We start from the raw sequence: 25,406 nt of genomic DNA on the forward strand, positions 1-25,406 counted from the left end.
GGGGAGGAAGGAGGGGCGGCGGGGCCGGTAGATATACGGGAGCCGCCTCCGGGCCGGGGGCGAAGCCGCCGCCTGGCCCGGGGGAGCGGCCGGGCCCGCGGTGAGGGGACGTGGGGTGCCGGCGGGGCCTGCGGCGTGCGGGGCTTGTCCGGGGAGGAGGGAAGCCGGGGCGGCGCTGGGGAGGGGCGGTGGCGGGGCCGGGGCCGCTGGAGGGAGGAGGCCCAGCGGCTGCGGGGCGCCACGGCGGGGGCGGGTGTCGGTGCCCGGCTGAGGAGAGGGCTCCGGCGCTGGCGGGTGTCCCGCTCAGATGCCCCCGTGCCCTCGCTGCTGCGCCCCGCCGCCGGGCCCGCCCGCCCTCGCTCGGGTTTGCGCTCGGCGGCGGCGGAAGGCGCTTCCTCCGCTCGCGGGGCCGCCGAGCCCGGCCTCTTGCGCCGCTCCCCGAGGGGGGCGAGCCGCCGCGGCAGGCGGGGCGGGCCGGCCCCGCGGCGTGTGCCCGGGCCGCTGCGTGAGGCCGCCGAGGGCGTGCTCCCATGGGCAGAGCGCCATGAAAAGTGCCTTCAGAGCAGCCAAATACGGCTTCGCCGCTCGCAGTGCCGGCAGCAGCCCTTCCCGCCTGCCTTCCCCCGGCCCTCCCCGCGGGTGCGCGTCTCCCAGCCGCGGGGTCGGGCAGCGCCCACGCCGCGCTGCGGAGCGGGCGGGTGTTCCCGGGCCAGAACCGCTGCGGGAGCTGCCGCAAAGCCGAGCCCCGGCAGGCGGTCGGTGCTGACCTCCGAACGTCCGCTGCTGCCGCGCCGGGCGGCCCCGCGCTCGGGGCAGCGAGGCTGCCCGAGGGAAAGCGGGGGCAAAGCCGCTGTTCTGCGACTGCAGCAAGGCGGGCGTCCAGCCCACAAACCCTGTGCCTCGGTGAAACGGCTCTGGCCTCGCCGGAGGTCGTGGCTCCCCCGCCTTGGCGATTCGCGTGGCCGTTCCTTGAGGTGGTTGCACTAATAGGGGCTTTGGCATCGCGACTGGCTATGGGGAGCGAGTGTTGGGGTAGAGAGCCGGCAGCATTTAACGACCTGGAAAAAACAAACAAACAGATCCTGTCATTGAGCATGGCAGAACTTGAAGGCTCTTCCTAAAAATGTCACTGAGCTGTTTTTTGCTTTTAGCCCTCAGCAAAATGGAAATGGGGCGTTTAATTACATGGAACAAAACTGAGAGGAGTAATACTTAACAATAAATATCAGAAAAGTCAGATATAAAGGACTAAAGTTAAAAGAAAATTAAATGCTTTTTTTAAAAAAAAATATCCCTGAATTACTGTAGAAACAAAACTAATTTTATGGGCAAAGAGTCTTAACTGCCATGTTGTTTTGTGTCACTGCAAGCAAACCACCAATATAGGAGATTTTATTAAAAAAATATTTCTCTGTGTATGTATATATAAATGGTCGCTTTTTTCTGTATTGTTTCCAAGGTTATTTTTGGCCTCTTGCATGAATGGCTTCAGAGAATGCTCCAAGAATAGGGTAAGAATCTAAGGCTTTTTGGTGTATTTATGTGCTTCCATTATGCAGAAAATGAACCACATCAATTATTCAGGGATGATAAAGCTGGAAATATGTTAAGGCCTTCAGTAAAAAGAAAGCTCTCAACTTGTACATTTGAATGTTTTGAACATGTGACGTTTACAGAAATACAGAAAATTTTGAACAGAAACTTCTGAACAGAAATACGTAGCCTCTGTGGCCTTTTCAGGTGTATGAAATTACTATTAATTTTCAGTATCTCATGTTTTTCAGTGAGTTGAAGAGAGTTCTCAGCAACAAAATTGGAAATTCTCTTTTCCTCTTATGTATTTGTGTGTATATATATATGGTTTATTGGTTGATATATATGGTATATTTGTTTATATATGCCCTTAAATTAGCATTTTAATGTATTTAGGTATATTCATTATCAGTTATGATTTAAAACACAAGTTGGTATTTTATACAAATCTAATACTTCATACTAGCACAGAACTGTTCCAACAAAGCTGCATTTTTTGTTGTCTTTTGTCAGTTTGATACTTTTATGTGTATGGATGTCTTGTTGTTTCAATGCTTGTTCATCAGTCAGAAATACAATCTCTGTAATTCTCACCAAAGCATTTGAAGTTATAATCCCTGTAATCCTTGTAAAGCAATTTCATGTGCAGTCGGTCTATTTTTAGACTGTTTTGGTTCTACCAGTAATGTATTTCAGTTTTCTAGTCTATGCTTATTTAATGAATGATTTAATTAGTTAATTTGATATTTAAGGTATTGTTATGTTTAATTTCAATTTACACAGCATTCTTCATATAGTCTTAATAAACAGTATAACTCCTCAGTTATACAGAGTTTATCTAAACATTTGATTATGTTGTACTTGGTGGATGGTTGTATGAACAACACTGCTTTGAGAATATTAGGTTTGATGAGACTGGTGTCTTTTGACTGTTTCTTCTTGCCATCTGTTGTCTTTCCAAGTTTAGAGCTTCTCCTTCTGCAAGAACAGTACCTGTTTTGCTTGCAAAATGACTGCCTTAAAATTGTCCCTCTAAAAAGGAGGAAGATGGGAGTCAAACTGAACAAGCATTAAGGTGTTAGAACTGTTTATCAGTGGTTGTTAAGTCTGTGATTTTATAACGGATCGGCTATCTAGCCACATCAAAGAAACAATATATTTAATTAAAGTTAAAGTTAAAAAACATGACCATTATTATATTTTTTTAAAAAAAAAAAGTCACGAACAACAAAACCAAACCCCAACACCTTGCATTCTTCCCAGAAGTTTACTTTTTTTACCTTTAGAGCTGCATAAGAGTACATGATGTAAAAGGAATGGTAAAAAAACCCCAAACCAACAGGGAGCATGTAATCTAATGTTATAGAAGATTTCTGAAGTTCAATTTTAGTGCATTTCAACTCTGTTAGATATGTCCTGTTTAACTGATAGATGTTACAGCTATTTTTTTTCCCTCTCCTCAGCAGAAAACTGGAAAAAGTACCTTTTACCTTGCTTATCCAGACTTGCTTCAGACCTTAGTCTTTAACAATGTATTGAAATGTCTAATCGGGTAAATAGGGAGATGTCTAAAATGATAAGTTTCTGCTGGAAGTCTTGGGCTTACGGTAGCTGGATGGTGATAGTGTGACCTAAAAGATGAATTGGCTGGTTGTCGTTTGTTTTGGATTTTTAGCTGCCAGTAAGACATCTTGCCCTCTTCTTTTGCCTTTTTTTTTGTATCAAATACAGGTGAGACTGGATTTATGAAAAGTGTTTGCCTTGACATACCCAAGAGAATTTAGTAACATAATAGGTAATACTGTTCAGATTAATGCCAAAAAGTGTCTGAACAATTCTATTGTACCAGCTGTTGCTGTGCAAAGTTCCACCACTTATATGCTTTCAGTGTTGAACTTGACTTTACTTGCAATAATATTTTGGGGACTTAATATAGTTTTTTGTAAATGCATTTGCAGGAATGAAGTGGAAGTCAACTGAATTCTCTTGTGCACTGCTGAGACGAGATGACATTCATATTTGTGGTGAATGGAAGTCATGGCAGCATCTAACATGGGAGGGAAAGACATGAATGGACAATGTGGCGTGACTCATTCAGATTGCAGATCTTCTGCCTGCTTATGGCGGTACTGGCTATTGTGGTGCTGGTCCATAACTTTTTTCAGTTAGAGGTAAGTAGATCATGTTTCTCTTCCAACAGTGCTGGAGCAACATTATTCCTCTTTTGAGTGTAAGGTTAGAATCGTGACTGAGAGCATTTAGCTACAACTTGGAATCACAGAAAATTCAGAGTGGAAGGGATGTCTGGAGGTATTTTAATCCAACACTGTCTTTAAAGGGCTAACTTCAAAGTCACCTTGGATTGCACAGGGTATTGTTGAGTTGAGTTTTGACAGTCTTCAAGAATGGTCGGATTTCCCAACCTGACTGGGCAGCCTGCTGCGGTGCTGCACCCCTCTCATAGGGAAGAATGTTTCTCTGTGCAGGTGGAAGCTGCTTCTTCTCCTTTTATTGTGTGCTTCTGACTCCAGTTCCTCTGTAACTCCCCTTTAGGTAGTGAAAGACTGCAGTTATGAATCATAGAATAAATCACAGAATGATTTAGGTTGGAAGGGACTTAAAGACCATCTAGTTCCACCCCCCTGCCATGGGCAGGGACACCTTCCACTAGCCCAGGTTGTTCAAAGCCCCGTCCAGCCTGGCCTGGAACACTGCCAGGGAGGGGGCAGCCACAGCTGCTCTGGGAAACCTCTGCCACTGTCTCACCACCCTCACAAGAAAGAATTTCTTCCTTATCTCTAATCTAAATCTACCCCCTGTCAGTTTAAAACTGTTACACCTCATCCTATCCCTAAACCCCTGATAAAGAGTCCCTCCCCACCTTTCCTGTAGCCCCCTTTAAGTACTGGAAGGCTGCTACAAGGTCTCCTGGAGCCTTCTCTTCTCCAGGCTGAACACCCCGAACTCTCTCAGCCTGTCCTCACAGGGGAGGTGCTCCAGCCCCCTGAGCATCTTCGTGGCCTACTCTGGACACACCTGAGCAGGTCCATGTGTTTCTGATGTTGATGGCCCCAGAGGTGGACACAGCACTGCAGATGGCGGCTCACAAGAGCAGAATGTAGAGGGGGAGAATCACCTCCCTTGACCTGCTGGCCACACTTCTGATGCAGCCCAGGACACGGTTGGCTTTCTGGTCTGTGAGCACACACTGCTGGCTCATGGTCAGTTTTCCATCCACCACTACCCCCAAGGCCTTCTCCACAGGGCTGCTCTCAATCCACTCATTGTCCAGCCTGTATTTGTGCTTGGGATTGCCCTGACCCATGTGCAGGACCTTGCACTTGGCCTTGTTGAACTCCATGAGATTTGCACAGGCCCTCCTCTCAGGCTGGTCCAGGTCCCTCTGGATGGCACATCCCTTCCCTCTCCTCTGTCTTCTATAGACTTTGGAATAAAAAAAAAAAAAAAAAAAAAAAAAGATCTGGTTCCCTTAGTGTCTCCTTTTTGTTATGTACTCCAGTCCCCTAATAATCTCAGGGATTCTTAGCTGGTCTCTCCAGTTTGTGTGTGGTTTTTGGACACCCCGTACCAGAGTCAATGTTCTAGGTGTGGCTTCATCAAGGTCAAGTTGAAGGGAATTATCACTTTGCTCATACTCTTGTTGTGATCTTGTTAATTCATTGCCACAATGAATTGCTGTTGATGTGATCAGTTTGCTTTCCACCAGAATCCCTACATCTTTTTCTGCAGAGCTGTTAGCTAGCTAGTTGATCCCCAGCCTGTACTAATGCAACTTCATTTTGCCATTTCCCATTTCCCTCTGCTATGTATGACTTGCATATTTATTCATTTTACTTATTGCTTTAGTGCAGAGATATTTTTTTAAGTGCATTAGTCAGTAACCTCAGACTAAAGTCAAGACAGATAAAATCACTGAGGAACTGTTCCAAGGAGCCTTGGAGGCTGATCCTGCGTATTGGCTGCCTGCCTGGCCAGACTGCCCAGTGCAGCATTTGGTGGGTGAGCATAATAATGCTTGGTCTAATACCTCCTTAAATTATAGCTATCTTTTATGCATGTTAGCCATTCAATTGCTTTATGCTTTTAAGTTGTGTGTATGCTGCTTGCAGAGTTTTTTTTCCTTCTGGCTAGTCATGCCCAAATGAAATGATCCAAAGAAGGGGCTGTAAAATCCCCTCTCACCCCAAAAAAAGCAGAGTTGAATTGGAAGAGGTTCAGATAAGGGTAAGGAAGATGTCTGAGAGGCCTAAAATCACAGAATCAATAGCTAAAGAATGAGTTTGTTACCTATTTCAATTCTAGTGGAGACATTAAATAAAAACTTCAGATGCTGAATTCGAAGGAAGCAGGGGTGGTTTTTCACTGATTGCAGCAAAGCTGCAGAAATTCTTGCAGTAAGACTGTGTAGCTGCTAAAAGCATATATTCAAAAAGTCTGGATCAATTCATAGAAGAAAAATCCATTAGGGGGATACTAAATCTTCAAGATGTCAACTGTAGCATTTAAGAAGTCTCTTAGCCATGAAGTGCTAGAAACTGGATTAAGCCTTCAGGAGGAAGTATCACAACATATTTGGCCTGTAATTTTTTTCCCACATACCTACTGTTGGAAACTACTGGAAATCAAAATACTGTGTTTGATGGACTTTGGATGTGAGTTATCATGATCACTTTTGTGTAACATAGAAAATAGCTTTTCTTTGTCTCTTTCTGTGATTTTTTTTTTTTTTTTTTTTGGGGGGGGGGCCTAGGATGTTTCATGAGGAACACCCTTGATAGTTTGAATCTTAGACTATTTTCTTTCGTTTTAAAAAATTACATTTCTTAGAGAAAAGGGCTATAGCAGAGCTTTGAGAGTGAAATGAAAAATGCAGTATGGGTGTTCACTCTGTGCTTTTGCTTACCACTATTCATAATAAGTATCTGTGTTCCTTTGTTGACCTTTACATATCTGATATTCCAAACTCAGTTAAGTATTGTGTTGCTGGTAAATCTTTATGCTGTAACATTCAACTCTAACCCCTTTGTTGTCTTGACTTTTCTGAATGGACCTGCTCTGGTATTTGTCTCTGGTTTTGGCATAGCTTTCCAGGCAGTCTAGTATAGGTATCTATGCTGATTCTTTTTAGTCAGAGATCAAAGCCAGAAAAAGTCTTAGAAAGCTGTCACAGAGTATCTGTCACCAAATCCGTTCAGGCTCTGGAAGGAGGGCTTATTGTTGGTTACTGTTGAAAAGTGTGTTTGTAGATGCATCAGATGTGCTTCTCATCTTCAAACCATTAAATTTAGCTGGCTAAAGCTAAAGAGCCAAGGCAATTATCAGCTAGCCTCCCTGATTTTTCTCTTCAGGATTTTATATGTTGTCATGTTGGAATATTCCCTCTTGAAGTCTTAAGCTACTAATGATGCCCTCTCAACAGTTCTACCTATGGCAGAATGTTACTTTTCTTACCTTGTGCTTAAAAAAAAAAAAAGTAAAAAAAAAAAAAAAATCAAGCAGTCCACAAAACATTTGATAGCCTACTTATTGTTTAATTCATATGGGATAACTTCTTCCTTGAGGTCCACAGCTGACCAGTGCATTATAGTATCAGAAGAAATGTTTTGGGTTTGGGTTTTTTTTGTGGTGGTTTTTTTTTTTTTCAAACACAGCCAGACAGATAAAATGCTCTTCCACCAGTTGTAACTCTTAGCTTGGCCTAGTACATTCAGAACAATTGCTGTAACCCCACATAAACCTCCATGGTGAAGTATCAGGTTGTTGTGGAGGAGCAACATCATGCCTTTAGGATAAAGAAGATTTTTTTATATTTGTACCAATTGCCTTCAGAGCAACAGAACCACTTCAGGATTGGTTGTGAGCCTTCTTTTATTTAAAAGCACTTAGAAAAAAGAGTGCATGAGGAGAGGGGAAGTTTCTTGCAAAGATGAAGGAATGGTGTGTGGAATCAAATGGCTGAAACCGAACAAAAGAACTATGTAACAAAGTTTTTTATTCTTCCTGCTAAATTGCAGGTGCCTACAAAAGATAACTGCATCATCTTCTTTGGATTATTGCTGAAACATTTGTCTGTCAGGTGATGGCTTTTTAGGATTGGCTTTGACATTTAGAGTCAAATGTCAGAGTCAAAATAACTTAGCACCCAGTCAGTGCTGTGAGACAGTAAAGACAGTGAACTGATCTCATGCCTGTCTTAGACAGCAAATAGGGATAAAGTACTTGGAGTGTAAAATTACTGAAAATAAGATGACTGACCTTTCAGTAATAGGTATTTGTTCAGTTTCAGATATTGTCTGCTGCATAAATGAAGACCTTCATTGGGCAAACTGGAACTTTCTTCCCCCCCCCCCCCCCCCCGCTATGCCTGTCACCTGGGAGTCTCCTTTGATGTTTCCTGCTCTAATGTTAGTGACATATGCAGGGTTACAGCAATTGTTCTGAATGTACTAGGCCAAGCTAAGGCTTACAGCTGGTGGAAGATAACTGGGCTTTGAGGTGGAATTACACCTTTTCAGCAGCAATTGAAATACTCAACATTTCTTTAATGGCCACCAAGATTATTGCGTTTAACTGAGGACAGAAGTTCTTTGGAGGTCTAACCAAGTACCCTGTGACCCTTCTAGAATATCTTTGAGAGCATGATTGCCTGGGTGGGGCTATATGTTGTATCTTATTTTTGCTTAGTTAGCAGTGAGAATGCTAAAAGCTGAGTAGTCGAACTGAAATTTTCATTAGTTGTCCTGAAAATACAGCTTAATCTTTCCATTTTTATGACATCTCTCATGCAGCAGGAACAGCTTGTGTATTTGTTTGTGCTTAATTGACATGTAATCTGTTATGTCCTGCCTGTTACTTGGCAGACATCCATTAAATTACTTTGTGGTCACATCTGGGTTCTTGTTAACTTCAGAATGCAGCAAATAAAAACCCCACAAATAAACCACCCCATTCAAACAAACAAACCTCATACACAGCAAACAAATGACAAAACCCCTTGAGAATTGCACTCAAAATCAAGACACCTTGAATGCAGTATATATGGAAATAAGCAAAGCAGGGCCAGTGTTATTCAGTGTGTAGACTGTATTAAAAACTAAAAGAATCTGTGTCATAAAGGAAGAGGGCTCTTGAGAAATGCTCTTTATCTGCCCTACTTAAATAAATTTTATTTTGTTTTGACTGTAACTAGAGTAGAGATGCTACAGTTCTGCATGGGCTCAGTATGACTTAACACACAGGAGCCAGAGAGATTTGGAAGTGCCAGTGAAAGAGGGGGAAGGAAGTGGAGTGGGGACAGACTAAGCTATTAATCTGCTTTAGTGCAAGCCCTGCGTATCCATAGGAGTAAGAACTTGAGCACTTGTTTGGAGATGAGCCTGGGAAGCAAGGAAGATGATTTGGAAAGCTTTTCTATTCCAATCCAGCATCTTTGGTATATTAATTGACTCTGAAGCTTTCACTGCTGTAACTAGGAAAGGAATCTGGAATATTTTCTCCTGTGAATAGGATACATGGTGTAATTTACTTTCACACATAAGTTTGTAAGTTTGCAATAACACATGGTCCTGTTTGGGCTTGGAAGAGGGCTGAGAAGACAAACAAAGATATTAGACGAAGAATGGTCCTTCAGAATATTGAAGAAGCTCTGGTTTTACCTTCATAGAGATTCCCCCATCCCCTTGAAGACTGACCGAGGAAATATTTGTGGTATGATCTATTCTGCTTAATGGGTCATAACCTAGAGTTGCTGAAGTGACAGTGCTTGTCTGGACCTCTGATGCCTCCAAGTGAAGAGCTTTGGCCTCGTGCTTTGCTAAAAAAACTGCGTAAGTGGACTGCTTTAGAGACATCAAATTACGTTCTCTGAATGTATGAGTTTGTTGGCTTGGTGTTCTCTGCATCCTTTTCCACTGAAAGACATAGGTATGCCCTTGGAAAGACTTTAGAAAGGCTAGCTAGGCCATAAACGACATCTACTACCTATCTGACAGAAGGACTGGGTCAAAAACCCTGAAGAAATTTATAGAAGGTTAAAAATAGTGATAGGTCTGTTTTAAGGCCTTCTTAGATAGCCATCTCTCTTCTTCATTTGAAAGGATTTTTTTTTTTCCATGTCCCCTCCACCCTGAAGAACCAACTGAAACACAGACTTGAGAGCTTACACTGAACGCAAGAATTAACCAAACACTTATTCTCCCTCTCCACTCCTCCTTAGGAAAATGCTTAGTTTTTTTTTCAGACTGAGACATGGTTACCAGCTTGTTGGTTGCATCAAAATACATAGCTAAGTTTTAAAAATATTTCCATGCAGTATTTTTTGTTTATGTATATGCATGAGCAAGTGAAAAGAAGAAATTTTGAAGGTATCCAAGAATAGAAACTTGGCTTAATTCAGGAGTGCATGTAGGCAAAATTTGAAGTAGAACTGTGCCCAAGATTAATTCTCAGCTTTGCCTGAAATTTACTGTATTAATAAAAGTAATGTGCAGTGATACATTTGCATTTTTGTCTGCTGTGATGGAAAATAGAAACCATTACGAATTACCTCAGATGGCCTGCAGGGAAAACTTATTAAATCCTATGTGGGAATGTAAAACAGAAGCAAAAGCTTCTGTTGTGATAACAGCATTTTGTATATCTGTGGATACCTGTCAATTTACATTTTATAGTTAAACTGTAACAATTTACAATTTTAGGTTTATAGTTAACATGGATATCAAACAGAGAAGATTCTGTGTATCCATCCTACATCCTAAGCTGATCAAAACCAACTTCTTATGTAACAGGCTTCAAAAGCCTGTGTGTTTCCATTGCTTGTTAGGTTTACCTTTCTTCTAAAAAAGTATATTGAATCTCTGTGTTCTTCAAATGACTTCAAATATACTGGCAAATTCAAATAAAATGTAACAAGGGGGAACTACTTAATATGCACAGGTACTCTAGGTGATATTTCAATGGACTGAGAGGTTTATAACAATAACTAAGGCTTTAATGAAAGTGCTGGGAATTTTAGTACATTACTAAGCAGTTAATTATGGCAGAAAAAAACGGAAAACACTAGGATATTGGTAAGTACAATAATATTTTAAAAAACTTCAGATTGTGCGGGTTTAATTTTTTACCAAAATTTCTTTCAAATCTAAGCTAGCATATTCTCTGATGCTGTGTGAATGGTACACTGTAAAATTTTAATCTTTGCTTGAAAAACAATTTTGCTTCTCTGGAATACAAGTATGGACAACTTCTACTATATATACCTAATAATTAAGTACTCCTTAACTGCTGATTTTGTGCATAGTTGAGGTGTAAGTTTGAGTTTGCTGATTAGAAATCTCACAGGTAGCTCTGGAGTCTTAGACTGTGCTATTTTTTTTTAAATTACCCTAATGTAAACCTGCACAATTGTGTGATGTCATGAAGAAGATGGTAAGTCTGCAGTAATTTACATAAAAATACTGGTTTGGACACTGATCTTAAGTCACAGTAAAAGCTCCCTCTCTTAGTCTAGCGTTATATTTAACTATTCTAATTTTTAAACTCCTGTGCAGATTAGGAGATACTTTGCTTGTGTTTCATTTGGCACTAGAAGAAGCTGTATATAGATTTGAAAATCTTAAAAATATTTTTTTTTCCTGTTTAGTCCTAGCTTGTCCTAGACTATTTTACTTGCCCACCAGTTCATGAATTCATTGCCCCTGAAACATTCCTTTCTTTTCTTCCATTTCTTTTAATCTGTGCATTACAGGGAAACCCACATTTCAGATAACTAGTTGAGAAGCAATGTGAGTGTGACCAGATAAATGACTGCGGCTGCTACAAGCAGCAGGCTTCTAGAGAAGGCATGTGTAGGGGGTGCCATCAGCTTCATCTGCAGTGTAATGTCTCAAAGAAACCCAATTTCCTTGCGTTATGTTGGGCAGCTATTAGACCTCGTTGTGCTTGAAGAATAAAATGTTGCTACAGTAAGAAAATTAAACAGGAGTTTCAATTTACTATTTAATCAGTCAACCTTTTGTAATTATTTTTCACATTGATGGTATTTACAGAATAAGCTCATAGCCAATAACAGAATATATTTGGCCTGATTATATAAAAGCCTCTTTGGCAGAGCAGGGTAACCACAGGTTGTCCACCTGTTTCTTTAGAAACCCCACGGTCAAAGTAATAGGTTTGTATCTTCTAGTAAAGTTGCTTAATCTGGTCAGCTTCAAAGCTCTGTAAAGCAAAGTCCAGTTCTTGGGATAATTTTCTGACAAAGCATTCATTATTCATTGTGTTTCATTTAATAGCACAATTTCACGTAATCTTTTTTTCTCCCCAGCACCTGGATGGTGACACAGTTTCAGGATTGAACTGGATAACAGAAAACAATGTCCAGCATTCTCTATCACAGACAACCAAAACTACCAGGAAGCCTTACTGTGGTTATAAGCAGCAGACTTTGTCCAAAAGAGAACAAGCAGAACAGGAATCGTTGCTTGCTGCAATACAGTGGCCAAAACCCCCTGATGGCAAAATTGCCTTTGTACAGAGCACTGATCCTGCACATAGTGACTTCGTGATTGTGAAACCCAGTGGGTTCTTCAAGGTGGGTGATCAGTTAGAGGTACTTGTTCATATGAAGGATTTCCACGGAAAACCCAAGCAGTATGGTGGAGACTATCTGCAGGCACGAATTCACTCTCCTCTGCTGAAAGCTGGAGCAACAGGAAGGATTGTGGATTGCCATAATGGCCTTTACAAAGTCTTCTTTACCTTGCTTTGGCCAGGAGAGGTCAAAGTTTCTGTGTCACTTGTCCATCCGAGTGAAGCAATCCAAGTCCTCCTGCGTTTACGAGAAGAAAAGCCAGACAGGGTCTATTTCAAAAGCTCATTCAAGTCTGGAAGGTATTCAGAAACTACGGAGTGCAATGTTTGCTTGCCTGGAGATCTCCCGGTCTGTAACTTCACAGATCTCTACACAGGCGAGCCATGGTTCTGTTATAAGCCTCGAAAACTGTCCTGTGCCAGCCGGATCAGCCATGCTAAAGGCGGATATCAAAAAGGTCTTCTGACACAAGAGGAAAGCCTCTTCTTCCAAAGGTAGGTATGTTGTTGAATTTATATATGCTCAGTCAAGTAATTATTTTTTTAAAAGACAAACTTTAGGTTATTGGTGAAGTATGACAGATTGCCTTAGAAGAGATGTGCATCTGCAGGAGCGGGTGTTTGATGTGATTTGTTGAATATTTTCTTCCTCTCCATTCAGCCATGCAAGAACAATAGTAATTTTAAACTATATAAACTGAGTGTGGTTCTCTCTCTGTGCTTTGAATGCAACACTGGTGCACCTGTTGAATTTCCGAAGAGCATGCTGTCTAAGTCTGGTGGTGGTCTGGGGGACTGTTTCCTTATTTTTTCTTCCACAGCTACACTTGCAATACCGGTAACAATGCTTTGAGAGATATTTTTGGACATGTCTGAGCTACCTAAAAAAGGTTCACGTTTTAGGCTTATTTCTACAGAAAATACCAATTACTTTTATCCTCAGAGAAAGTTGTCTTGCATGTAATTCAGTGTGTTCCTTGTTGCTCAGTATGGCTTTCAAATCTAAGGAATAATTTTAAGTCAGTCATGAAGAAAACACCTGGTAGAAAAAATTGCTGAGCAATACCTGTGCGAGTGGAAATGATCTGTGCATGTTATGTGGAGCGTCAAACTAAATCAGTTTCACAGTCATCTTTTTCTTCTGTCTTCAGCATTTAGAAAAAAATACATCTTTTAGTGCATGGGTAGATGTGATAGAAGTGTGTCTGTATACACCCTCAGCTGAAATTAGACAAAGTTAGCTACTGTCAGAATTGTAGTTGTAGGCTACTGCCTTGCTCTCCAAAACAGGTGTTGAAGGAAAATGTTTCAGCAGTATGTCCACTTGAGGCTTAAATTGGGAAAAATTTTAGAGCAGCAGCTCCAGGTACTTTAATTAGGAAAGTATGTGTGCGTGATTGTAACTGAAGGCCTGAAATCAAAAGTAAGTATCAGTGGAATTTGTTTTTTGGCTATTCCTTATTAAGTTTGTAAGTGGGTCTTTTGACTCTCTGTGCCTCAGGCAGTTCACCTGTAAAATATGGCTGATATTGTTTGGCGATATTTCCAAATGGGAGTGGGAAATTGGTTTTGCTTCTTTTGGTTTTTGTTTGTTTTGTTCAGCTCTGAGATCCTTGACTGAAATGGCTTATAGAAATTCCAAATAATTTATTTCTTAAATGGAGGAAAACATTAGACAGGGATTCTCTACGAAACAGCAACAAAAGACAGAACAAGAGCTTAGCATTAAATCTTTGCAGCTGTTGCAGCTGCACAGTAGTTATATGTGTCCAACACAGACTGATCAGAATTCACTGACGTCCACAAACAAGTACTTCTGAGGTCTCTAGGTGTTTAGGGGCATAAGCTTTGTTTCTGTACTCATCAAATTGCTCTTCTGCTGGAAGACCTTATTGATGGAGATCTCTGAAGTTGGTTGGCCATTGGCTGGTACTACCCTCTGCCCCAGAGGCAGGACGCAGCACCTCTAGCCTGGTCCAGAGCTAGAACTGCAGGTGGTGCTGGACTGCTGTGAGTTCCGCTGTGTGCTGCGGAGCAGGCTGGGGGGTTACGGGGGCTGAAAGCGCTGTCTGCCTCACCGCAAGTATGTACTGTGGTGAGCACCTATGGAAAGCTGGTAGAGCTGGGGGCTGGGCTGCAGCATACCCTTGCAGTGGTTTGTCTCCTGGCAGCGGTACACACACCACAAGCTGGGAAGTTCCCGTCTTTGTGGTAGATTCCCCAAAGCTTCTTGGAGACCTCAAATAGCTTGATAGCTTTATCTAGGTTTATGGCAGTAAAAATGTGTGCAAGATTTTTGTCCTAGTGCTATTAAATTTTGAATTCTGATTCAGAATAGTGATAGTGGTCTCAAGGAAATCAGTGCAGAATGAATTCAGCTATAGGAAGTAAACTTAAACAATTATCACTGTGAGTCCTATGCACTTAGTTGAAATGGATTAAGAAAAAATGAGATTAATATTACCTTCAAATTCCACACTAAACTTTACAAATAGTATTGTTATTATTTTTTGTTCAAGTGATGTGAATATCAAAAGGCCGATACTCTCCAGTGGACCTGATTCAGTGATTGTAAAGCCCAAGGCATTTACAGGTAAAGTGAACTTTAAAAGATTCTTGTTTGTAATTCATAATTAAATTTATAAAAAGAACAACAGGCATGAGGTAATAATTGATTTGTTTGTTTTCGTAGCATGGAAATTAACTTTTAAATTTGTATTGAGAAGATGAAGGCTTTTGGGTGTTAAGTGTAATACAAGGTCAGTACTAATAACAAAATTGTCTAAAATTCCATACATAAATGGGATTTATAGCAAAAAATAATTTTAAAAAAGAGGTTTGTTCTCTTGCCCAATGTGTCTGTCTTCTAGCATTTACTCAGAGATGTAAAATGTCTTACAGTAACTGCTTACCAAACTCTCAAGTTAATCTTAGCAAAACCAACTGTGTGGTGTTTCTTAATTTCTTCCTTTGTTAATATTTTTGTCTAACAGATTTTGACAACTTTCATTTAAGTATTGCTGTCATTTGGGTTACTAGAGGATGTCAAAACCTACAGTTGTGGACCAGAACCTAATTGTTCTGTACCCTGTCTGAAAACAGAACAGTCAGTCCATACTAAGTTAAACTTAGAGCTCATTCATACCCATGTGCACACTTTTTATGCCTTTAAAAATCCTGGATAAAATGTGATATACAGAGGATTAATTCTTAATTGAAAGCTCTTCAGATTTTTTTTTATAAGGTTGTGGGAGACTTTGAAGGTAGAGTTCCTGACCTGAGCAATAAAGACAGAAAACAGCCTACAGCATTTCTTGCTTTTATTTTTGCTCTTTACTAAAAAAACACAGACTGCTGCTATTAGGCCAGCAGTGCTTTCTCCCTTTGTTCTCCAGATCCTTTAGATGACTTTTTTTTTTAAATTTTGTTATATATTTCCTTGCAGAAACTGCTGCAGATTTGAAATTTTATTATATCGCTCTTCTTTCAGGAGTTACAGAAGATCAAAGCCTGCCTGCATTTCCTGAGGATTAATGCTGGATTAGAAAGGGTTGATGGGAGTAGCAGAGTATTCCTCAGGGAAATTCCTTCTAAGAACAGTCTCTTCATAAATAAACTTAATACATCGATATAATGATTGTGGATGTATGAATTTGTTAGGATTGATGGCACACTCTTGTTGTTCTGCTCTTGTTTTTGTTCCTACCTTTCTGTTTGGGGGTAAATGTAGATCAAATGTATTTTAAAAAATTTTATTTTTCTGAAATGCAAAATTTTATTTCTATTATTGGTTGATAACTATTCAGATTGGAGCTTTTACTTGCTGCTATAAAATCCAAAAGTCCTAGAATCATGGAATGGTTTGTGTTGGAAGGGACCTTAAAGACCATCTAGTTCCACCCCCCTGCCATGGGCAGGGACACCTTCCACTAGCCCAGGTTGCTCAAAGCCCCGTCCAGCCTGGCCTGGAATACTGCCAGGGAGGGGGCAGCCACAGCTGCTCTGGGCAACCTCTGCCACTGTCTCACCACGCTCACAGGAAAGAATTTCTTCCTTATATCTAATCTAAATTTACCCTCTTTCAGTTTAAAGCCATTACCCCTTGTCCTATCACTATGTGCCCTTGTATAAAATCTCTGTCCACCTTTCCTGTAGCCCCCTTTCAGTACTGGGAGGCCACTATAAGGTCTCCTGGGTGCCTTTTCTCCTTCAGGCTGAACACCCCCAACTCTCTCAGCCTGTTCTCACAGGGGAGGTGCTCCAGCCCCCTGAGCATCTTCGTGGCCTACTCTGGACACACTCAAGCAGGTCCATGTCCTTCTTTACACTGGGAGCCCTTGAGGTGTCTTTTTTAATTCTGCAGCAAAACTGGTGTGATACTGTACACAGATTTGAAATGTTGGTGTTAGGTTTAGTGTGAGGCACCAAGAAGTTGTTATAGTACCATATATATATATATATATATATGTATGTATACATACATATGTGTAGTCGAAGAATCAATTTAAAAGGTAAAAAATGGAAATGTTTTTACATCAAAACTTAAGAAACAAACTGAAGTTGTGAATGCACATTATGAATTAGTCTATAATTACATGACCTTATGAAGGGATTTTTCCTTTTCTGTGTAGGATTCCCATTTTATATGTATTGGATGAGACAACATTACTAGTTGGGTTTTTTCTCTTTGATTGTTCCTGATTTAAAGAATCATCCACAGATAAAAATTTATAATGCCTTTTTTTGTGGTACTCATGTTTACAGTTTTTGTGTTATACAAACATAATAGTAAGTGTCCCTGTTAGGTCTAAGGAAGTTAACATTTACTAATGCAATGCATGGAGAATATTGCGTAGAAACAGTAAGACCGAAAATGCCTATTAGGGATGGGTGTTTAAAGATGCTTACCATAAGATTTTTTGGAGTGTTGAGAGTTCAGCTACACCTGTGTTATAATGAAGCATCTACCAGGGGACGCTTCTGTGTCCTGGGGTTTGACTGCCTGTACTTCTAAGTAGTTAGAGTGGTCCCTGGTGTGATTTTGGCCATGGCAATGTGTGATTTCCCCACACAGCTGCAAGCAGGACAGGCCGGGGACTGTTCTTAAGAGGTAGTCTCCAGGCCAAGGTGGGTAGAAGTGTTTAAACAGCTGGACGTGGCTGCTGCACGCGCTGGTGTTTGTGCCAGGGAACAGCTCTGTGCTTGTTCGGTTTAGGCATTTGAATACATGTGGGAAAGGAGGAACCTGTGACGACCTCATGGAAGTTCAACGTACTAGTATCTCACCGGATGCTAAGGGAAATACAGCAATGTGTGACTGACATAATCATGAGATCGCAGCTTCTCTTCCTGTAATCTCTGGCCCTTGCTTGCAACACACGGTCCAACTTCTGCAAGTTCAGCAGGCGTCGTATGGAACAGAGCTTCCTGAGGGAGTGTTGCTGCTCCTCAGGGGCCGCCTGTGCCAGGCAGTATAAAGGGAAGGGCAGCAGAAAGAAACTGTGAAATCCATGTTACTAGAGACTCTCATAATTCATGCGTTCAAAGGGCACATACAAGATTTTCGGTTATAGCTTTAATTCTGGCATTTCCTAGTTCTGAAGTCCTTATGATTCAGACTTCACTCATCTGACGTGTGTGGTTGGAGCAGGAGTGCCGGGGGGTGTGTTATTCCACTGACAGATTTTTTTTTTTTTTTTTTTTCTCATTTTGAGTGTTCCCAGGTTGTGGCCGTGGGGGCGGTGCCCCCCCTCACACCCGCCCGTTCGCCAGGGGGCAGCAGCGCGCTTCGCCACGGGGCGCCGAGAGCCGGCGGGGGTGTGGGGCCGTGACTGGGGCGTCCCGCCGCTCTGGCGGCACCTGCTGGTCCCCCTGCCCCCGCTCCTCCCTGCCTTCGCCTGCACCCAGACTGAGCGCTCCCAAGCGTGAAAGGTGTCAGGTAGTGGGAGACACCATTTAATTTGAACTAAATTAATCTATAATTGTCCAACCAACTCTACCAGCAGTTGCAGGGTTTGCTGCAGAGATAGGGGGTGAAAGACTCGGGTTTACAGAAGTGTGATGTGCCGAGTTTTTTAATCTGTGTGGTGTATACATCTCACTCTTTTGCTTTAAACCGGGGAGGATGTGCATACCTCACTGGCTATATGTCCGTGAAGGCTATGGAGCCTGCTTTTGTTTGTGTGTTAACTTTCAAGTAATTTTTCTCTTCCAGATTCAAGTAGTATGGACAGAGCTGAAGATCCCATAGTTTCCCCTTCTGGTTATTATTATGAAGACCAGTGGAGGCCCAGAACACACTGGATCCATCACTTTAACAAATCAGATGATATAACCAAGTGCTTACAAGGAAAAGTAATCCACTTGTTTGGAGACTCTACAATAAGGCAGTGGTTTGAATATCTGACAGCATTTGTTCCAGGTTATTTCTTTAAATTTGGTTTTCCCTTAAAGACCTTTGCAGAGCTTTATTTCTCACACTCAGACACAGAGTTGATCTTACTGAATGACAAAACAAAGGAAGAGGAAAGATGAAATGTCATTAGAAGTCCTGACAGAAAGGCAGTTAGTTCAGTGTTTGAGCGACACTGGAAACATGTAGGCCTTGGAAATGGGGTCACAAGGTATCTGCAGAGTTGTCCCTGTAAAATCATTCACCACTGAAGACTGCCGCTGTGGCTGTGAGTTCAGGTGGCCGTCAGGGGAGCACGGCAGAAGTCACTTTGGATGCCTGCATAAGGCCTTACAGCACCTCAGCCATATGAGTGACTCTGGAATGAAGTAGCCAGTGATTTCCATTACTGTTGATTGGTTTGGGGCCCTTTCTTATATTTCCCTTATTTTAACTTAAATAACAGAATTTCAGTATCCAATTAGATATTCCTTCCCTAAGCCTAAAGCAGTTAAATTGTGTTGGAACAGACTTTGAAACTCCTTAATGCCTACAAGTTAAAGTCATCTTTAAATTTAATGGACCCCTAACATTACCAGAAGGGTTCCCATGAACACTGGATTCATAGGGCAACAATGACTGAAGGCATCTATTTGGAGAATTTTATTTTTTTTTTTTGTGATAGAGAGAAGAAATAATTTGGGAAACTTGGAAAAGTCATTAACAGCTTTGTGAAGTTGAAGTGTGCTGTCTTGCAGATTTCAACACCCACAAACTCTGCTCTGAAATACGAAGCTAACACGTGTATAATGCTTACCTTCTGTTTCATTTTAGAGTTCTTAGAATGATGTTCAGGTTTCCTTATCTACTGCTACCCTGTGGCCCTAGTATCTTGTTGATTCTTTTAATCTCCTATGCTATTTTTCACTAACGCTTGTTCTTTGGATTTCAGATCTAGTGGAATTTAACCTGGGGAGTCCTAAGAACGTGGGCCCTTTCATGTCTGTGGACCTGAAGCACAATATCCTACTGAAGTTCCGCTGTCACGGGCCACCCATTCGCTTTTCAACAGTCTTTAGCAGTGAACTGCGCTACATCGCCAATGAACTGAATGGCATAGTGGGTGGGAGAAACACGGTGGTCGCCATAACTATATGGTCCCATTTCAGCACTTTCCCTGTGGAAGTGTACATCCGGCGGCTGAGGAACATTCGGAGATCAATTATTCAACTGCTGGATCGCAGCCCCAAGACTCTAATCATCATCAGAACTGCTAATGTTCAGGAGCTTGGGCCAGAAGTGAGCCTCTTTAACAGTGACTGGTATTCCTTTCAGCTTGATTCTGTCATGAGGAAAATGTTCTCAGGAATTGCTGTGCACTTTGTGGATGCTTGGGAGATGTCTCTGGCTCATTACTTGCCACATAACTTGCACCCAAAAGAAGTCATTGTTAAGAATCAAATAGATGCATTTTTATCTTATGTGTGCCCTCTGCAAACTTAGCACTAGTGGGTATCCCTATGCCGTCTTTTGCTGTAGCCGAAGCAAAGCTGCTCTTTGTCGCAGCTATCGAGTTATGCTGGATGGCATGGAAGAACTCTGCTTATTGTACTTGCATGCAGTATAAGCAGGGTGGCCTTAACTCTGGGTAGCTGTGAAGGGTGGTAAAGAGGAGTTGATTGGTCAGGCCATATCTTCCTGCAAGGTTGAATTATTTCAACCTTATCATTCATATCTGAGATGCTTAGAGAGCACCTTAAATTAAATTGACAGGATTCAATAAGAAATTAGTGGGTTATTAGCTTTACTAGTTGTCTGCACTGTATGCTGAATTTAATCCATATGACACTGATTGTGTTGCCAGGGTCTTGCTGCTCAGAACCGTGTATGAAATGTGGGAGAAGTTTGGGGAGTGGTCTTTCTCTCAGCGTCCCAGAGTTTGAGGGACATCCCCTCCAGTTGTACGTCGGAGAAGCCCAGTTGTCTGTTCTTGTCTCAAAGTCCTAATTAGAAATGTGAAGGGAGTGTACCAAAATCTATCAAGGAAGCACAATCAAAATATCTATAGCATTAATTCATCAAGAATTTGCTGATGTTAAATAGTGTACGCTACTTAGGCACCCTTGGTGTTTACATATCGCTGCTAAATAATGCCAATAGCCAGTATTTTAGTCTGGTTTCCTGTACTACTGAATCTCTTTTGAGTTTTGATACACTGTTTACTTCTTGGTTTATCTGTAATGGAGAAATGTGTATATTGTGACCTCAGTGAAGACACTGTCTCAGGCAGTTTCTGCAAGTTCAAGTTGCAGGCTTGCCTACTTGAAGCATCTACTAATGAAAGTGTTTCCCTTCCCTGTAAGGTAAAGCTATTCCGTTAGGCTCCAGCACAGCTGCGCTTCTGATAATTACTCTTGTACATCATTCATACCTTGTGTCTGTATGGAGAAACCGAGTGACGTGAACACATGTGACGATATTTGGCGATGGGTGACAGTAGCTGGCACACATTAGTGTCAAGGCCATGCAACAATGCCCCTTTTGTGTCTGGCAGCTTTATTGTTTATTCATGGGCTTCACTGCTGCCAGTAGAGAAGCTCAGAAAAATTGCATCCAAAAGCTAAGCGCACACAGGGTTGCCCATCCTACAGATGCTTGGAAAATATTTGCGGTTTTGCTGGTGTGGAAGTGGGTGACTCTTGGGCCTCTTGGCCTGGTGTTTACTGCTGCTAATTTGATTCAGCCTATTTATAGTTTTAACTAGTAGTGCTTTGAAAATTTTATCACTGTTTGATTAAACAATGGGGAAGTGTTCCATGTTGTTTTATTTCTGGTCCCACTCAGGCCAGAGGTAGTCTTTACCAGTGGATTTACTGAGAAATGTGTCAAAAAAATAGTGGAGTGCTTCTGAAGCAGCTCATCATGCTTAAGGATAATGTGAAAGTTGAGCCTTTTTGAGCAAGCTAAGAAGATTAATAAAGCAAAATGGTAGGTTGCACAGACTGAAATAATTGAAATGTCTTCATATGTGAAATTTTTACTCTTTGCCATGTTTGCTGCTATGTTAGGAAGATTGTGCTCTTATTGCTGGAGCCCTAAGAGAGCTAATGTTACCAGCTACAGGAACTGGTTTTTGGTTTGGTCATTTTAAAGGACAACTGAGAACTCTTATAAACAAATGTAAAGGCTTTTAGCATGTAAAAGCCATCAGTAGCATCCATCTATAAACGTATAAATTTTAAAATATTAAAAAATGACTGGAGGAGTTGCATACACTAAAATAGTATATATTCTTAGCTTTTCAAATCAGAATTAAGGAGGTCCAACTTGCCAGTTCCTACTGACAACTGCCTCACATGGTATCTGTCCATACATTAGCTTTAGGTAACTATTTCTTACTTTAGTATGCTAATGGCAATTTATCCTCTGCTAAATAGAGACCACACCAATTCAAGTCTGGGAAGGTAAACAACCACAATGCAAAATGACCTTTCATCTTTTCCAGGTGTGTTTTTTTAAAATAGGTAGAGTATAAGGCTTTCATCCTGAATAACAAATCTATCCAAATAATGTTAATAAAAATAAGACTTCAGACTTTTACTTTGAAGGAAACTACATAATTTGTGGACTAACCGTTTGGTTTTCCTCATAAAGCCGTGTATCATGTGTGCAAGTGTTGTGGCAGCATGTTTCTTTTCTGAATGTTGTAGTGCCCACCACTGCTCTTCAACAGCAACGTTATATGGCTGTTAGCTACCAAGACCAGACAGAGAAGAAAATATTTTTTTAAATGTTTTGACAGTTGAGGGAAAGAGAACAGGACTGCTATTAGCAAAGATTTCTAGTCACCTTATGGTAGAACCTCTCCCTTTTAGATTAATTAGTTGTTTGGTTTTTTTTTTAAATAACAGATTAACTAGCTTTTAGGTAATGAACTTGAGGGAAATTGTCAGTGGATTTGAAATGAGGAACAAAATTTCATTTCTTTGGGCTCTGGAATAGACAGGGATGAGAAAGGGAGAAACTGAGGATATATTCATGTCTTAAGATGAAGACTGGAGACACTATGCTTTTATATGTCATTCAGTTGAACTATAAATTATTTTTCATTTCTATTCTTGTCTTGTTACCAGTTGTGTATGTACTGTATATGGAAACATAGAAGCAATAAAATATTTTTAAATCAGTTTCTTTAAAGCTTCTAAATGGATTTCAACAGGAACTTAGGCTAAGAAGTGGGTTATTTTTCAAATTACTTAATATGAAACAGGACTGGAAAGGAATTTCTCAGTTATCAGTTAAGTATCTCCATTCATATGTAAAAAATTTATTTAATGAGATTTTTCAAAGCCCTGTCCTCCTCTTACTTCCATTTTCTTAACTTGAAGGGGAGAAATTGTATTATTTCTCATGTTTTCATTCCTATCCTGAGCATTTAATAACTAAATTTCAATACAGAGATTTTTTTTTTTTCCTTCTAAATTTTTTTGTTCGAAATCCAGCTCACTCAAATCCCGGTGAGAAAGACTGTATTTTTGTGGTGTTTATCAGAAGGTTTCAGAGCAATTTTTTTATAAAATAAGTAAACTCTATTTTACAGATTAGGCTGATACAGTGATTTTCTGCACCTGATATTTTGAGAATCTTGTTTCTCATATATTTCATGTTAGGCTGATTCCTTCATTCGAGAAATTTAGTAAAAATGGTAACTGAATTGTTGATGAAGAGAGGATAAAAAGCAGAAGTTTCTTTTTTCAAGTTTTCAGCTGCTTCTAATTTCATCTGCTATGCAGCACTATTGCAGCTCTGCTTTACAAGATTCAAATTACCATTTTTCATTGTTTCACTTGTTAGAGGTAAGCATTCAAAAACAGGAACTTTGCTCACTACAAGGGTCTGTACAACTTTTTATTTACTACGGGTGACATGATATATATATGTGACAAAAAGATTTAGAGTCGTCTGCTGGGAAGGGTGAGAGCATTGGGGTTTTTGTTGCAGAAGTGTGTGGGTTAAAATATTTCACTCATGGCAGTTTAAGCAGCAGCAAAAAACTTCAATTGCAAATGCGTAATTGATTTATAAAGCATTTAATCATTAAGTCCAGATCACTCCATGCTCAGTTTTTACTCATGTATATTCAGAGTGTTTGGAAGGCTCTTGCTATCTGTTGGTAGCAGCAAAGGACTCTATATTTGTGTGTCAGAGAAAAAAATGGTTTTCAAAAGTGTTTTTTTTCTATTATATGTATATTATTGAAATGCTTACAATACAAAGAAGGCTCTGATGTCTTTTATTTCCTGATGAAAAACAATTTAAATAGCCAAAAAGCTCAAAGAGTAAGAAGTTCCTAATAAAGAGGGCAAGTTTATTTAAACTGTTTCGTCTGATCTAGTCTTGGTTTATCTTGTTTGCCATAACCCCACAAAATTCATATTGTTCTAGTTGTGTAGTAGTTCCCTTAGTTTTACCTATTACATTTTTTTGCTGTGTGTTGGGTAGAACTTTCGCACTATGGTTTATAGATTAAAATCCCTTTTAAAAGTGATTTTCTTTTCTGATTATGTGTATTTGAAGGAGAGTGGTCCGTGCAAGCAGCACAAGCCTGACATGAGGCCTAGCGCTGAAGCACACTGATGTTTCCTGTTGTCAGTGTATCAGGCCTGACACATAATAAAAGCTTGTATATAATCTGGGCTTCCTTCTCTGAGAGCTTTTGCAACCCAACCAGCCAAGAGGAAATCTGTAGCCACTTCATTTAAAGAAGCAGCGTGAGGAACTGACGAGATGTAGCGTGGTCATTGCTTCTCTAGCTTATGAACAGGGTTTACTTTAAGTGCTGGAAGAAATCGAGGAGAGATCTGTCCTGTAAGTGAGTCAGTACGTTCAAGGGCTGTAGGGCATCGTACAGCCTGCCCCCCACCACATGAGCCCAAAAGCTGTGTTTTCAGGTCATGAGGGGAGGGAGAAAGTGGCTACATGGCACAGAGCGGGGAGCCTCTGAGGTGGCTGGAGGGCCAGGGTGGAGGACTTGTGGGCTAGCCACCGAGTCACCTTGGACTTAGGTTGCAGCCAGGATTCACAGCTGGGAAAGAAGCAAGCAGGGTGCATTGCCCCGTGTGCTGATTTCCTGTATATATAGCCAAAAATAGCCTGTTTGACTGGGAAAAAGCCCTGAACTACAAATTCCTGGAAACTAGAAGAGAGTACACTGAGGCAGTATTGCTAGGTGTTTGCTTTCCTGTTCCTCCTCTCATTTGGTGGTGTCTGCTGGAGGAGGCAGGGTAGGGGGTGACAGCCAGTGGTGCGGTCTGGGGTGCTGCTCTTGTGTTTCTCCAAACCAAAGAGCTGAGTTCACGTCCCAGCCTGCTCTCGCCAATGCCACCTGACAGCTGTTAGGTAACAGGGCAAAGGCAAAGTACCTTATTCCCAGCGTTTTGCTCTGAAAACTGAAATACACTGTCTCCCACCCATGTCAGCCTTCACTTAGCTAGAAATGGAGTAGCAAGGCTGCAAAGCGTGAGCTGCTTTTCCGTGAGCTGCTTAGAGGGGAAATGGAATTGAGGGGCAGGAGATAGAGGGGAAGCAAAAATGGGTAGGATGGGATCGAAGGAAGGACAGAATGCAAAGGTCTTGTCTCTGTGACACCAAGGAGAGGAAGAAGGTTGGTGGTGTGGTCATCTGGAGGTTTCCAAAGGCAATATCAATTATGTGGGAGAGAATCACTCCTCTGCTATAGCACAATGATATTTACATGCATGTTTCTCCAAATGTGTCAAAAAAAGAACAGTTCTTCCCATCCAGGCTGCTCACTCACTTCTTCCTCTACTCCCTCTGCACAGCAACGTTATAGCAATCATGTATTAGGTACTGT

At 41.2% G+C, this 25,406-nt stretch overlaps 1 protein-coding gene across 1 annotated transcript; it reads left to right on the forward strand.

Annotated features, from left to right (window-relative positions):
* On the forward strand, nt 1–24,201 carry NXPE3 (neurexophilin and PC-esterase domain family member 3). Its single transcript, XM_074898532.1, has 7 exons — nt 1–100; nt 1,460–1,511; nt 3,492–3,704; nt 11,876–12,636; nt 14,661–14,734; nt 18,356–18,562; nt 19,485–24,201. The coding sequence occupies exons 3-7, from the start codon at nt 3,612–3,614 to the stop codon at nt 20,033–20,035; spliced, it is 1,686 nt and encodes a 561-aa protein (XP_074754633.1). The 5' UTR covers nt 1–100; nt 1,460–1,511; nt 3,492–3,611; the 3' UTR covers nt 20,036–24,201.
* Nucleotides 24,202–25,406: the final 1,205 nt, after the last annotated feature.

The sequence above is a fragment of the Athene noctua genome, chromosome 1, assembly GCF_965140245.1.
Source record: "Athene noctua chromosome 1, bAthNoc1.hap1.1, whole genome shotgun sequence".
Classification (NCBI taxonomy): Eukaryota; Metazoa; Chordata; class Aves; order Strigiformes; family Strigidae; genus Athene; species Athene noctua.

Excerpts from the sequence above, each read along its gene's own strand:
- NXPE3 (XM_074898532.1), top strand. The coding sequence starts at position 3,612 with ATGTGGCGTGACTCATTCAGATTGCAGATCTTCTGCCTGCTTATGGCG. Across the intron at positions 12,637-14,660 it reads GAAAGCCTCTTCTTCCAAAG|TGATGTGAATATCAAAAGGC; the intron begins GTAGGTATGTTG and ends TTTTTGTTCAAG. Across the intron at positions 14,735-18,355 it reads AAAGCCCAAGGCATTTACAG|ATTCAAGTAGTATGGACAGA; the intron begins GTAAAGTGAACT and ends TTTCTCTTCCAG.